Source organism: Molothrus aeneus, chromosome 32, assembly GCF_037042795.1.
Source record: "Molothrus aeneus isolate 106 chromosome 32, BPBGC_Maene_1.0, whole genome shotgun sequence".
Taxonomy (NCBI): Eukaryota; Metazoa; Chordata; class Aves; order Passeriformes; family Icteridae; genus Molothrus; species Molothrus aeneus.
The window spans coordinates 1,965,622-1,981,831 of record NC_089677.1 but is presented as its reverse complement, the minus strand read 5'-3'; the positions used below and the strand labels follow the sequence as shown (position 1 = coordinate 1,981,831).

The following is a 16,210-nucleotide window of genomic DNA, read 5'->3' as shown; positions in this document are numbered from 1 at the left end:
AAAAATTAAGATTTGAAAGGTAGAAAGTGTAGTTAAGGAGACAAAGAAAAGGAAATAATTTTACCAAAGCCTGGTGTGGAATGAAAGAATAAAACAAACAACTGAGATGCATACTCATCAAAAACACAGTTGTTAATTGAAAAGCTGACAGACCTGTAACTACAGCAGTGCCTCTGGCCGCCACTATGATAAATGTAACTGTACATTTAGAGTAATTTGCTAATTTGCCTAAGTAACACCCACAGACAGCAACATGACATAAATACATTAGTGGAAGCAACAACTATAACCAGCTCATACAGGTTCTTGGCTGCTAGATGGATGGATCAGATGAGCTGGAAAAGATTTACCGAACAGAACAGAAATGGAGCTGGTAACGACATTGTGGGATACAGGATTTCTTTATTCCTTTAAGGCCTGAAGATGCCCCATGTTGCAGCATGTAAATAACATTTTTAACTTGTGTATGTGTGCACACACCTAGAAAGCTTGTACAGGTGGAGTACACATCTGCTAAACGCCAAGTGTTTCAGAAACTAAACAGAGAAGTCTTTCAGGTAAATCATTGAATCTTGAACATTTAACATGTAATTATAAATATCTGAAAAGAGTTTTTGGTAAATATTCTAAAGACATGTATGTATTTGATCCATAGGAAAGACTGGAACCTGTACCATCAGCTTTCCTAATACAGGTGTTCCTAGTGTTTGAAACTTGTATTTCAGAATCACCCACATCTTCATCTGGCAAAGTTCAGCCCTGTGTCACCTCCCTTAGGCTAGCGCTGTTCCGTCTTCTGTTTCCATAGCTCTGAATCACACTGTTGCATTTTATTCTGAAGTCCTACTCATGCCAACTTTTGGCATTGCATATTAACGAGTTTTTTGTGTTCTCTAAATAGCCTGCCTGCAGGTTAAGCTTGGGCCATCGCTAAGGATTTTTATGTCATCAACAATGCATTTCTAAAATTAAAATCCCAAAAAATTGCTGTTACGCAAGGCAGGTTTAATTTTCAGTAAAATATTTCTTTATGGTCCCAATCTCCTCTTCTGACCATCTTGATCCTGATACAAATTAACAGTGCAGAAACAAAGCTAATGAATGCAGCTTTGCACAGTTTCTCTCTTTGTTTCTTCCAGATGTGCTTAGGAGGTTTGTGCTGAGCTGTTTGAGACAGGCAATGCCAGCTCTCAGGGGCAGAATCCAGTGAATAACCAAATGCAGAGTCAGGTGAAAAGTTTCTGTTTCAGTGCTGCTCTCAGAAAGAGCCCACGTGTGTGGGCATATATATTCTTGCCTTCATCAGGAGGTTGTTCTAAGGTTTTTCACTAAATACGGGTTGTAAAATATTCTTGAACATGAGTCACTTTAAATTATAGTCTGCAGAGCTAAGGGAGTCACTGAGAAAATGGAGCAGGAAAAAAGCCCATGGGATAGAGGCAAAGAGTGAGATTTCACTGTGGGATGTGGATTTTTGACAGCCAAACTGAGTCCATGCCTTGCTTGAAGGCTTGATATTAATGTCAGGGCACAGACCTCTCTGGCTGACCCAAGTTCTGAGTGTCAGTACAGGCTGACAAAGACCTCAGCTCTGGGAGAAGAGAGCTGACATGATTTTATGAAGCATTACAGCTGATCTTCTTTGAACCCTAATTTCTGTCTAAGAGTTATCATCACTGTCACAGTAAATGATACTTGCAGCACAAATGGCAATTAACTAGAAGTAAATAGTAGAGCAGAAGTCTGCAGACTGGTTTTTAAGGTTGATGAGTTGAAAGTAATTTCAACACATTAATGCTAAGCATGCTAAATCATAGTGTGCCATGAAAAAGACAGTAATGTCATTTACCTGAAATCAGCAGGAATTACAATAACATGTAGTAGGGGTAGGCTCGATTGTTTCAAATATGTGAGCATATTACAGGAACCGATAACACTTTGTCTATCTGTTTGCTTTTATCAGATTTTTCATAAAACAAGTAATTTGTTTGTTTTTCACTGTTTTAGGTAGCCTGCCCTATGAATACAAGATTGTGATAGCAGGAAATCATGAATTGACCTTTGACCAGGAATTCATGGCTGACTTAATCAAGCAGGACTTTTACTATTTCCCCTCTGTTTCTAAGCTGAAGCCAGAGAGCTATGAAAATGTACAGTCTCTTCTAACAAACTGCATCTATCTTCAAGACTCTGAAGTGACGGTGAGGGGATTCAGAATATATGGCTCCCCTTGGTAAGCAGGTTTTTAAGCATACATAAAAAAAATATTGTTGATTGCTATCACATCAGCCATTTTGTCTGCATCAGCTGTATTTGAATTGCTGTTAGGAAGAAAAGTAACACTCACTTTGATAAAGTTTTTATGTTTTCTTGTAATGAATCATTTCTGTGACAAAATAATGTACTGTACTGTGGGTATGGTTAACCAAATAATGATGGGAAAAAAAGAGAGTGTGCTCTTCAAACTCTCAGCCAGGAGCAGTTGTTTAACAGTCCATACAGGGGGCTTTTGTGTCATAAAATATATTTTCTATCCTTGGTGAATTTATCTAATTACAGGTTAATTTTATTGCAAGGGTACATTCTTTTGAAAATTTCCATCCTACAGAAAGTATTGGAGGTTCATTAGTGTGTACAGTAGTCGCTTAACTCAGCAAGCTTATTTCAGCAACTCTGAAGGTCTTTTATTGCATATCCCTCAGAATTTTACTTTGTTTTATAAAGTAATAGCTTTCCTCAAGGTCTAGCTGAGCTTCTAAAATCAACAACTCAGTGGCAGCTTAATATTTCATGGATTTTGCTCTACTGCATAGTGATCACTTAGAACCCTTGACAGTATTGAAGGCAGATGGACTTCGGTTCCTGACTTCCTTGTATGTGCTGCTTCTGTGTCTCTTACTAATGTCCCATTCCTGTTTATTATTTCTGCTGATGGGCCTGTAAATTGGATCTTTTATGAGCATTCGGTACATGTTTAAAATAAGTAAAAATGTATTTTAAAAGGCAGGGTTTTAAGGGAATATATTATTCTTCCTTTTAACATCACATCAGGCTGAAATGTAGCAAACAAGTTGTCAAACCTGATGCATATACCCTGATGTGAATTTTCAGTGTGAATAAACTGTGAAATCTCTTGGATTTTTTTTTCTTTTTTAATGAAAATTGGCTTTTTCCCATTTGGTTACTTGAGATGGGTGTTAATTTTGTCTGAGCTTATTATTCTACATTTGTCTAGATTAGTTTCTCTCTTAAATGCACCCTTCTCTTTCTCCCTTTCAGACTTCCAGATCTTTCTGGTTTTTTTCAACCTACCAACCTGCTGTTTTATAGTACATCTTCCTCTTGTGTGTACAATGTATGCAGTCAATGTGCATTTTACTTAATTTTCCAAATTATTTGGGAAGATGTTAGATGGTATCAGTCCCAATATTAACTCCTGAGAAATGCCACTTGGCATCTTTTCCCATTTTGATGTTCAACTGTAAATACTGTAATTACGTTCTGTTTACAATATGTCTGGCAACCTCATGTCTTCATTGCAGTGTTGGTAACCAGGCACCATATTTCCAGTGTCAGTAATAATTTTCCAGGCAGTGAAGTACCAAAAGTTGCATGGAAGTCTAGAGAAATGAAATTAAAACAAAATACTATATATAAAGTAGCACTATGTAGAGGCTAAAGAGAACCACTTGAACTTTCTGTGTGTGATTAGATCTGCAAAAACCTTTTGAGAAAACCTTTAGTCCACCCACTAACCCATAAATAATGTTTCTGTAAAATCAGCTCTACCACATTCCCTTTGTGACAAATCCTGTCACTCTGCACAAGTTGCCTGAGCTATCTGCCATGATCTATCCTTCAAGTAAAAAGAACGCTCTCCATCACTTCTGCAACTCCAGGTCATAGCTACACTCCCACACTCCATGTTTTACAATGCTGCTAAATCATCTCCCACCCCTTTATGGTCCAGGAAGTTGAGTGTTGCGAGGTCTCCTGAAGATACTTGCTTTCTCCATCTGGGAAGGAGTCTTGATGAAAGTCTTCCAGCCAAACTGAGTTTTTTTGCTAGCTATTGAGCAAGGCAGAATCAAGTTTCCACGCCAATTGATGACATGTCCAGTGGAAACATCAACAGTAGCAATAAAAGCCCTTCATCAATCTATCAGGGCAGCAGATGCAGAGTCCCATCAGCCAGGTCACCAGTCAGAAAGCTTGGGAAGACAAACAGCTCTTGTGTGGGGGGTTTGACTAGCTGCTGCTGGATTTCAGGCTGCGGTACACTCCTGTGCCTAGTGAGCACCACTGTTCTTTGGCATTTCTGTTGCTATACTTAGTTTGCCCCAAAAGGAGAGTTTTGTCATATCCTCTCTGGGAAATCAATCTCGGTTTCTTTCTACATCATAGTAATGTCATCTCTAAAAAGATACAGAAATTCGCTGAACTTTACATAGTGAATATTTTTTTTTAACTAGTATTAAAAAGCTTGTCCATTATAAAGAAAATATATATGAACATAGTCAAGACTGTCCACTAGAAAATATTTATGAACAAAGTCAAGAGTTCGCAATTTTAAGTTCTTTAAGGTCTCAGAACTCCATAAGAAAGTCAAATTTCATGCAGTTGCTTGTCTAATATCCTAAAATAATTTTCTTTTTCTGTTTTAAAAATATGCACTTAAACTTTCTATTTCTAGTTGCAGCACTGACCTTCTGTCTTACATCACCTTTTGTAGAAATAATTAGAAGCTAGAGATATCCCTCATTCATAAAACATGTTGATCAATAGTTGCAAAGTACTTTGAGAACACTGGAGTAAGGTCTGAATTAAAGCCAAGCAGCATTAACTTATTGTCTTTTACCTGTAGCCATCTGCATTTTTATATATAACCTGTACACATTAGATTATACTTCTATTTAAAATATTTTAGATGCAAATTCAACCATGAGAGCTTGATTGGTTTGTATAACATGCCAGTCTCTAAGGTCTTTTAAATATGTACCATTTGTGTGTGGTTAAATATTTTTAATAGCACTTGGTATTTTGTCCTCTATTATTATCTAAAACCAAGTGGTTATTTTTAATTACACAGAAGAAATGGGACAGTGTTTTGTCTCAGAAACCAATGCTCTAACTCTCCTGGGCTCCAAGGACAAGAATTCAAGTGCCAGATTAAGCCTCTACTCGCTAACAAAAATTTAACTGTCTTAATTGTTAATTACATAAGTATTATCATTGAGCAGGGAGCAGCCATTTTGAAATGCCACTTGCAATGCACAAAAGCAGTTACTTAGGAATTAGTACTTGCAAAAGCCATATCTTGGACAGTGGATTATCAGGATAGATGATAAGGAGGAGAAGTGTGAAAACATTCATGAGAAACTCAGGAATACCAAGACTTCAAATGTGTCCAGAGCAATGCTGAATGGGTAGCTGTTTGGCCTAGGGGCATGATGCTTCTCACAGTGCTTTTGGGGCTGGCTGTCAGATCTGAATGGATGAGCAGGGCACCAGTAAGAATGCAATGTGTTTCAAAGAATCCCATGATGGCTCAGGCTGGAAAGGACAACAGTGGGTCACTGGTCCCACCTCTCTGCTCCAGCAGGGCCATCCCACAGCACAGGATTGTGTCCAGAGGGGTCTGGAATATCCCCAGTGAGGAGACTCCACACCCTCTCTGGACAATCTGTTCAGTGCTCAGTCGCTGCCCAGGACAGAAGTTCTGCCTCCTGCCCAGGTGGAACCTCCTGGGCTCAGTCCCTGCCCATTCCTCTGGTGCCATTGCTGGGCCCCACAGAGCAGAGCCTGGGCCCTGCTCGGAGCCCTCCCTGCAGGCAGGGACACCCAGGGCTGAGGGCCCCTCTCAGCTGGGGCTCCTCTCCAGGCTGGACAGCCCCAGCTCCCTCAGCCTTTCCCTGCCAGAGATGCTCTAGGCCCTAAATCATCTCTGCAGCCTCTGCTGGCCCTGCTCCAGGAGCTCCATGTCCCTGCTGACCTGAGGAGCCCAGGACTGGACACAGCATTGCAGATGTGCCTCCCAGGGCTGGGCAGAGGGGCAGGATCACTCCCTGAGCTGCTGGCACTGCTCTTCTTAGTGCGCTTCCTTCAGTACAGCCCAGATGCTAGGAACTGTTGGCTCTTCTTCAGTATAAAGGCTGGACACCTTGATTTATTTTTGCAAAAACAAGTCACAGGAAAATGCACTCGGTTTTCATCCCAGAAAAACCCAGGGCATAGCCAGAACATATTCACAGACCTGGAAACAATCTTGTGCACACACCAGCTGTAGTTGCTGTGAATGTAAAAGAGAAGACTTTAGTTCCTCAATAAAATTTGCTGTAAAGTGGAAAGCTTCTAGTTGAAAAGTACTTTTAAACGCCCCTTTTGTTCTGAACTGTTATGAAGATAAGACAAACTGGAAGATAGAATAACTCAAATAATTCTGTGTAATAATTCCATATAATGTACTTGGGACTGTTAAGATTCCCAAGGATGAAGCCATTTTCTAGAGGGTTTAAATTTACTTTTCAGTAAGTTATAGAAGTAAAAATATAGCCAGTAGGAACACCAGAGAGGTGGCAGAGAAAACACTTTTAAGTGTGTTTCCAAGACCTCTTTCTGGTCATGGCTGACCAGATCTAGTGGTGGTGAGAGGTAGTGAGTGGTAGGTTGGACAGGAGATCTCCAGAAGTCCTTTAGTCCTTTTTGAGCCATCTTTCTGTGATTCAGTCAATCCCACTATGGAACTAGAACTGTGTGTGAGGCAGACACCTGAAATGGGCAAGTATCAACAAAGGCTTTTGCAACAGGGAGTTTGCTGTTGTTATCACACTCACTACAAGCAGTAGATGGTCCTGACAGGTGGTTCAGGAGTCAGGAAGCTGGGATAACAGTGGAAGTTTGAATTTGGATTTGAAGCAGAAGGTCTTTGTCATCAGACAGCGTTATCAGATAGGGTATTAACTCTATGATGGCATCATTCATGGAAAAATACTAAGAATTTATTAGTGAGTATTTGAGTTACAGATTTTCAGCCTTCTACTGTAGTTCATCACTCCCCCCCCAGTACTATGCTGCAGGTAAGAGTTTTAGTATTAGCCACAGCTTGAAGATAGACTCTACCATCCACTCTTGTTTCTGTAACTGCCAAAGATTTTAATTGCACAATTACACACTCTGTTTGCACAAAAAGACCTGATGCATTCAGTGCACAAGATCTGCTGTGTTTGCTGAATAAGTCCACTGTATATTAATCCTTTTACAGTTCTTATTCAGAAATGCCCTGTAAAAAACAAATGCCTATAAAGGTGCATGTGCAATTATGTATGGAAATGAGAACAGGTCTCTGAGGTTTGTAGAAAAGATGTACATCTGCTAAAGGACTGTGTGTATGCTCTGATCTGGTAGAAAATGGTGAGTGGCCTTTCTGTTAAGAAGTGGATGATTGTGCATTAGTGGCAGGATAAGAGTACACATTTTACTTGATGGTGCAAAAGAAATGCAAGTAGCAGAAGGAGATGATCTTCTTCTAGCTTTCCATAATAGTTGTAAGCAGATGTGTACAGCTGCAAGAGAAACTTTGGTCCTTCTGCTTTCAAACAGGCATGCAAGGTGGCAGGAGAGCATGTTATCTCTTTCGGCACTTTTTTTCCATTTTCCACCATGTGGGAAAGGAAGGGACAATCACAACTCTCTTTGCAAATCTATGACAGTTTCATTATTATAAATGACATATTGGTCTGGATAACTTAAAGAAGCCCTTTTGGATGAGATTGCCTCCAGACTCGATCCACAGTGGATTTTTACTTGGCTTCAGTTTTCTGGAGGGATCTATTCCTGTGAAACAGAACCTCATTTTTCTTTTTGCAGAAGTAAATTTTTTTTCTAGTGTCTATGTATTCTCATTTCCTCCTTCGTTAAAGGCCTTCTGAACTCCAGAAACTCTTAATTTCCCAGTCAGGGAAGATGTGAGAGCAAATATTAATGTCAGCCTAGAAAGGCATTTGTGACCATTTGTCCTGCAGTGACAGATGCCTGGGCTGGACTCCTGGGGTTTTGTAGGTTCCCTCCAATGGAGCGTTGATTAGATTTGGCCTGGCATGTTTACACATGGATCAACAGCTTTGGTGCCACATTATTTTTCCAAAATTGGGAACTGAGGGAAGAAAGTTAAGGTATGTGGGAAGCAGTTTCTTTCTGTTCAAGTCTTGTTTTTATTGAGTTTAGCAAACTAGCTGAGGCCCATCCCGTGAGCTCTGGCTTCAGAGAAGATGGATTAATTCCTTCCAGTCTAAAGAACATCAACATGTAGGTTGCATTAGTATTAGCCCAAAGCAGCCTTGACAGGAACCTTATTCTCCAAATCATCATCCCCCTTTGGCTGGAGAGCTGGAAATTGGTTTCAACCTGTTGTTCCTTTCTTGGTGCACTGCAGTTGTCTGGACTATTCCAGCCAAGTGTCTTTACTCAAGTTGCGCATCCAGTGTGGATGCACAACTCTTGTCTCAGTTGTTATTTTCTTGTCTGATTTGTCTTTTATCACAGAGTAGGTGACTTTGTTATTTGACTCCTTGTCAAATGTTCTCTTTCTTCTTTCTGTGTGTGCGTGCACGTGTGGACATGCACTTCCCATAGAAAGGCTGGTAACTTCCATGTGTAATCAAAACAGTTTCAAAGAGCATGCAAAGGGCCAAACTGAGGCAGCCTTATTTTGGTTCCACATAGACTCCAGGCCTAAGTCTCCATTTCAGTGCCTTCCTCCTCCATCTTTTCAAGAACAGCTTTTCATTCCTCACTGAACTCAGTTTCCATCAGCAAAGATTTATAGATTCATTTCATGAGAGGGACATGCTTTCATTTTGCCAGTGATGGATCACCTAATGTTTACTTTCTGGGACCTTGTACAAATTTTTAGTCATTGAGGTGAACATCAATTAAAATGAAACTGTATTAAAATAATATATTGACTTCATTTAACATAATAAACCTCCCAAGCTGGGAGTGTGGCTTCCATATAGAGCAGCAGCAGCAGCAGCTCAAGGTGTTACACTGTGGGTTTCACTCCCCAGAATTCACAGAAAAAACTTCTGCCTCAAAGTGACCATTCCAATTCTTAGTTCTTTCAAATCAAAAAACCTATTTATCATCTTCCACATAATAAAAATATATAGGGAATCAAATGTTTTATTACTGGACAAAACCATACTAGATGTTTTTCTTAGTAAAATACTTGATCCTTTTATGCTCTTTTTGTGCTGCACTCTCACTTGGTCAAAAGATAAAAATACAAATAACTGAAGTGCACTTGCTTCTGTACTGTTTCCTGAGGAAAATTCCCTCTAAAACACTTCCAAACTTCAGATTAAGGAGATTTCTGAGCAGGTGGTTTGTTTCCATGTTTGCTACAGTTTTGTTTGGATGGATGCAGAAATCCTGGATGTGGATTAATTATAGACTGCTGGATTTTGGCTGCTCAGAAATGTTTTAAAAGTGGTAGATGTGCCCTGATTGTTAAAGTTGGGAACTATTTTGAGTTGTTTTAATTAGTGACTTTGAGGCAGGCAATAGAAGTGAGTAATTTAGGTAGACTTGACATGGTTCTTGAAAAAAATGAAAGTCGTCAATGGGAATAATAGACTCTACTCCCTATTTAGAAATGAGGCATCTCAGGTTTCAGAAAGTTTTGAGAGAAGTTTGGCATCTAAGCCTACCTGATGTGGCTGTTTTACTATGGTGAGAATGCTGAAGATATTTTATTTCAGGCATTCAGTATAAGGTAGGTAAGATGTGACAGATGTGTAAGAAATAGCAACATGTTCAGAAGAGAAAAGTTCATCATCCTTTTAAAATATATTATCGTCTGAGGCACATAGATACAGGTTTAATTGTATTTTAACAGAATGCTGGAGGGATATTTTTTATTTCCTCTTTCATACTTACAAGAAGCCATTTTCCATTTTGGAAGTGGTGCTTCTAAAACTACTTAAAACCACACTGCACTTGTAGTTTAGTCTGCAGCATATGGAAGATCATAAGCATGGTTTTTCCTGCAGAATTATTTTGATCTATTGAGCTCAGCTGTTCAGGGAAAGTGGTGTGGAGAACTGAACAATCCTGAACTTCTGGAGTGTGAAAGGTCTTCCAGTGGCAGAAAGTGAGATTTAACATCCTGGCTGCTTTAGCATCAGGAACAGATCACTGGATCATTTTTCTCCTTATTTTTTCTTTTGTTTAACAACAACAACAAAAAATAGCTTAAATTGGTGCATTTGATGTGATAAATTTGTCTTGGAAAGCGTTTCATTTTCTGCATGACTTGAAAATACAGGAGATGTGAATGTCATTCAGCAGGCTCTGAGTATACAGGTGCTACTGCTTGTGTGAGCAATCATACTGAATTCAGGAGAGCTCTTTTTAATGAATGCTTCCGTACAAATTAAGTGACTGAAATGAATTAGCAAGAATCATTAACATTTCTGAAAAAAGTGCATGGAAGAAAATAAAAATTTGTTTATTCCAAGTGAATTTTCTATATCATGTTGAACGAGTATAGTTGTTATTAACTATATAAACTCCGCAGTAGATATGTGAACAAATGAAAATGTAGACTGAACTACACCTATTGTAGTCCATAAATACAGTCAAACCAATAAATTCTAGTTATTAGGTATTCCTGAGTCACAGCAGTTTAGAATATCGGGGTTTTTTATTCTTTTCTTGTTGATGAACATTCCAGAAAATGTTTTCTCTCAAATAAAATTTCTTCTCAGCATTGCCTGGGGCTGAGGAGTCTGGAACAGTTCAATCCCAGAGCATCACAACAGAGGAAAATCAGTACTTTAGACACCTCTTGCCTGTTGTGTATTAGGGATGTGGACCAGTTCCTTAACACACTTTACTGTGACCTCTTGCAGGGGGAGTTTAAGCAGTTAATGAAGCCAAAAGTGCTTTGCATCCACTTTGCAGTAGAGCTCTTCCACCATGTCTGTACAAGTGTGCAGGACACACACATGCACGTATGCTGAATATAGACCAGAAATTACGTTGATTTCAACATAACAATTTTGGGCAAATACTATTTCTTGTAATGTCTGAACATTTTGTGTGGCTTTGGATATCTTCACGTGAGTGGAGATTTGCATTTACTTGCTTTTTGATGTTCTTCGCTTTAGTTAAATTTGAGAGCAGTTGAAAAATATATTGCTTTAGTTTAATTAGCTTGGTAGGGAAAAGTCCTTTCTTGGGCAGTAATTATTAGTTGTATATTATTAAAAGGAAGTAGTTCATGTTCAGTTACTTAGCAGAAATAATTGAATCTTCTGATCCAGTAAACTAGCTCACTTTGGATTCAGCTGGTTTTTAATTTAAGACCTGTAGAAGAGGAGACCTGTAATCTCACTATGGGGAATTGGCTTCACTTTCCTGCAGTCCATAAACCACAAGAGTGAAATTGCTATCCCCCACAGCAGTTTTCTCTTTATTTTTCACATTTGCTTGAAAGTTTAATTTTATGAGACAGAGCTGATTTTAAAGTTTAAAGTGCTTTTTTGTTGTTGTTGTTTTGCTGCTTTCCCCCTCATTTTTTTTCTCCATGAACAAAAGGACTACCAGTTCTATCTGTAGTCTGAGCTGTAGTCCCAGACAGCAGCAATTTCAGGATATTTCAAAGATGTAAACACAGTTGGGCACTGTGATGAGCCCCTTGGCAATATTCCAAGAGAAACACAAATAGCCAACTAGTTTGGAGTGGGTCTATGTGGAGCTGATTCTCAGCTGGAGTAGCTTGGCAGTGCTCCACCAGCTTTCGAGCCATTTACACCTGGTGAGAATCAGCCTCCCTACTCCGTGGTAGCTTGTATGTGTGCATTTTCCCCAGGTTTTAAAACAGTAAAGGTGTTACTACATCAAGAAGGAAATGGTGGCTCTACATGAAGAAGTGTAAATAGAGCCACTGGCACAGGAACTAATTGTAACAAAGCCGTCTGAATTCTGTCATGGTTTGACACTGGCACAATGCCAGTGCCTCCATGAAGATACCCTCTCTCTGGTAGCTGCTGTGAGATGTGACCAGGAATAAGCAAAGCAGGCTCTTACTTAGGAAAGAAAGAAAACAAAATTTTATTAACTACACTACAACTATAGATAAAAGGAACACACACACAGGGAAAAAAAAACTTTACAAATACATTTCCTCCTCTCCCTACTAAATTTCCAACACAATACATCTATTCTTCAAATCACCAACTCTTAGTCTAGAACTACCTTTCAAACAATCAATCTTCAGTTCATCAAGAGGAGAGGAGTCCTTCTTGTACCATGGGCTTCCCCTGGAAACACAGTCGAAGCTTCGTGTGTTTCCGTGTCACTCGTGGCACCGCCTGGAGTACATCTACCATCGTGACCTCTTCATGTCCAGTGCTCTCACTACTGAACACGGACTAGAGCTGCTTCTAGGGTTGTCTTTTTAAGGATGCTTTGTCCTGATCCAAAAAAGGCACAGTCTCTCCTTTGGGACACCTGTCCCCCCCATATTTTTTCACCCCCTGGGGCCGAGGGGCACCAACACTGAACTTTCTTGGTTCTGTGGCCATTGCCTCCCCCTACAATGCAGTCTCTGTGTCACAAGGAACATGGTTCTGTCCATGGCTATACAAAAAGAGTCCAGCAAAAGCTACTCCATCATCTCTTCCTACTAGGGTTCTTCTCTATTCTTCCACTATTTCTCACTCGCCCAGACCTCTCTCACACTTGCACATTCCTTCCTCATCTTCCACTCTATCTTCTAGGAGAGGTCAATGATCTGTAAAGTTCTCATTCTCCGAAAAGGGGTTAAAAGCTCCTACAAGCAGCCGGCTGAACCCCCCCCCCTCTTCTCTGTCCCAGCCGTGCTGCCGGCACAGGCCCATGTTTATCCAGTTTCAAGGTTACAGTCCCAGGCAGCGGCTCTCTCTCTCTCTCTCTGTGTCTCTCGGGGGGGGCTGCCCGATGGCTCCCAGTGTCTCCCTCTCTCTCTCTCTTCCACCCTTCTACCCCCGGGCTCAGGCCTACCTCTCTCGGCCACATGGCTTTCCCCTCCCCCTGTCCAGCCAGCAGCTGGGCCGGTGGAGAGACCTAAACTCTTTCCTGCCGGAAACCCAAAAGGACCCTCCCAGGGGAGAGCTCTGCTTTTAACCCTGTGTTCTCAGAGGTGTGTCCATGTCCCAATGGCCAGGTTAAATGCCAATATTAAAGCCTGAATATCCATTGGCCCAAAACACAGCATCCCAAAAAACACATTTCCTGTCAAACCACCACATTTCTTTCTCTTTTCCCTGACTGGATTTTAAGGGGAAAAGTATTTTACCACTTGTGAAATTGTTTTAACATCAGAACACTTCCTGTGAAATTGCTGTTCATAAATTATTTCATTTAATAAATTAGCATTGTTTAAAATGAATTAAAATGAGGATTTTTCTTCACCACTAAGAAAACAGAGAAAATTGGAAGCAATGATGGAATTGTTTAGGGTTGTTTAGGGAAAGGCCTCTAAGATCAGGTCCAAACATAAAACAAGCACTGCCAGGGCCAACACTAAACCCTGTCCCTAAGATCTACACATCTTCTCCAGGGCTGGTAACTCAACCACCTCCTTGGGCAGCCCCTTCCAGTGCCCAGAGCACTGAGTGGCATGTCCAGTCTTTCCTTGGATGGGGATGGGGACTCAACCACCTCCCAGGGCAGACCCTTCCAGTGCCTGAGCACCCTTTCCATGACAAAATTCCTCCTGATATCCAACCTGAACCTCCCCTGGCACAGCTTGAGACAATTTCCTCTCATCCTGTCCCCTGTTCCCTGGGAGCAGAGCCCAATCCCCCCCAGCTGTCCCCTCCTGTCAGGGAGTTGTGCAGAGCCAGAAGGGCCCCCCTGAGCCTCCTTTTCTCCAGGCTGAGCCCCCCCAGCTCCCTCAGCCCCTCCTGCTGCTCCAGCCCCTTCCCCAGCTCCGTTCCCTTCTCTGGACACACTCCAGCCCCTCAATGTCCATTTCTTGTCCTGAGGTTCCCAGAAGTGCCCCAGGATCTGAGGAGTGGCCCCAGCAGTGCCAGCCCAGGGGACAGTCACCGCCCTGGCCCTGCTGCCACACCATGGCTGGCACAGCCCAGGTGCCATTGGCCTCCTGCCCCCCTGGGCACACCTGGCTCCTGTCCAGCCGCTGTCCCCAGCACCCCCAGGGCCTTTCCCAGCTTTCCAGCCCCTCTGCCCCAGCCTGGAGCTGCAGGGGGTTGGTGTGACCCAAGGCAGGATCGGGCCCTTGGCCTTGTGGAATCTCAGAGCACTGGCCTGGGCCCATGGATCCAGCCTGTCCAGATGCCTCTGCAGAGCCTTCCTGCCCTCCAGCAGATCCACACTCCCACCCAGCTGGGTGCTGTCCATGAACTGACCGAGTGAGGCCTTGATTGCCTTGTCCAGATCATCAGTGAAGACATTAAACAGGACTGGCCCCAGTGCTGAGCCCTGGGGAACCCACTGGTGCTGGCCCCACCTGGATGTGGCTCCATTCCCCACCAGCTCGGTTTTATACCCAGTGAAGCACGGCCCACCCAGGCCATGAGCAGCCAGTGTCCCCAGGAGAATGTGTGGGAGACAGTCTCAAAGGCTTTCTAAAGTCCAGGGAAACACAACCACCTTTCCTTCATCTGCTGAGGGGGTCACCCTGTCACAGAAGGAGCTGGGTGGGTGAAGCAGTAGCTGTCTGTCCCAAACCCACCTTGGCTGAAGCTGATTCCCTGGTTGTCCTGCATGTGGTAACACTCAGCTCTTAGGTGGATCCCCATCCAGCCCCATAGACTTGGGTCTGCCTCAGTGTCAGTGGTGTAGCAGTCACTGACTCTTTCCCCCTGGATTATGGGGCTCCATTCTGCTCCCTGTCCTTGTCTTCCAGCTCAGGGGCTCTGTACAATGAGAACAACCAGTCTGACTGTTACAGAGTGAGGCAGAGAAAGCCTTTTCCTCAGTCCTTGTCACCATGTTTCCCCCTGTATCCAATAAAATACGGAGATTCTCCTTGGCAATCCTTTTGTTGCTGATGTATTTATTTTTTTACTGTCTTTTACATCAGTAGGCAGATTAGGCTCTATTTGGGAATTGGCCCTTCTACTTTTTTCCCTGCATAACCCACAACATCCTTGCAGTCCTCTTGAGTTTCTTGTCCTTCTTCAGAAGGTCCTAATTGCCCTTTTTCAGACAAAGCTTTCCAGATATTACAACACAGGGTTGCACCTATGCGTGTCAAATATTTCTAATTGTGTAATCTACATCAGATAGGTACATTTTTAAGGTATCTCAGATTCCTAGATAGCTGAAGGATAGCTGTTAAACATGTACATTTTTGGTATAGAAAGCCATATTACAGCAGTTTGTTTCCACCATTGCACTGTGGATTGACTTTAGGCGTGTGGGAAAACGTAAATATGGAATTTAGGATTGCTTGGATTTTGTTCACTTCGGGTAGACACATGGCATATGAACTATCAGTATGTGCTTTTTTTAAACAAGAAGTAAGTTCATCTGTTGCTAGATTGGAAACATTATTAATAATACACTTAATGCATATCTGCACACATGTTGCATTAATTTATTAGTTTTGGAAGCGTTTTCATGCTTGTTTAAATCAAAATGCATTTGAATTTTCTAAGTAAAAGAAGGTAAAAAAAATTAAAAGGGAGGAAAATCAGAAAAGAACTGGGAGACAGTCCATATGGCCTGATCACTCCTGGTATTTTGAGACAAGAATGTAAACCTGGTGAATTACTAGAGGGAGTAACTCTTGGGCCTGACTGTAACTGGGGGGCTCAGTAACTCAGTGGCTACTGTGAGAGCCTTTTTTGTTGTTTCTCAGGGCACCTATTGCATATGCTACATATTTTAGTCATTTTTCATCTGAGAGAGCCCCTAAAAGAGGTATTCCATCTCCTCAGGTGGCCAACACCTGCAGTGTCTTAGCAGACTACAACAAACACCAACTAGCTGGAAGTGAGGAAGAACATTCTTTTTCTTCAGCTCTCTGGGCATCTGACAGTGAATAAGCATAAAGATGCCATGCATAGATGGGCATCAAATTTTTTTTTCCTTCTGGGTTGGCCCCTCCTTGGCAGGTTTTACATTGAAAATGAGATGGTGACTGAAAACAGAGGGGCAGTTAGTTTCTCTCCTAATCCTTCTTTCTGTGGCTGCCAGC

General features: G+C 41.7%; 1 protein-coding gene across 3 annotated transcripts in view; it reads left to right on the top strand.

Annotated features, from left to right (window-relative positions):
* Nucleotides 1–16,210, top strand: part of MPPED1 (metallophosphoesterase domain containing 1) — a 64,613-nt gene that overhangs the window by 29,318 nt on the left and 19,085 nt on the right. For all 3 annotated transcript variants that reach the window (XM_066568422.1, XM_066568423.1, XM_066568421.1), the window contains exon 4: nucleotides 2,012–2,233. In XM_066568422.1, coding sequence (XP_066424519.1) covers nucleotides 2,012–2,233 — 222 coding nt within the window. The remainder of the gene's footprint in view (nucleotides 1–2,011; nucleotides 2,234–16,210) is intronic.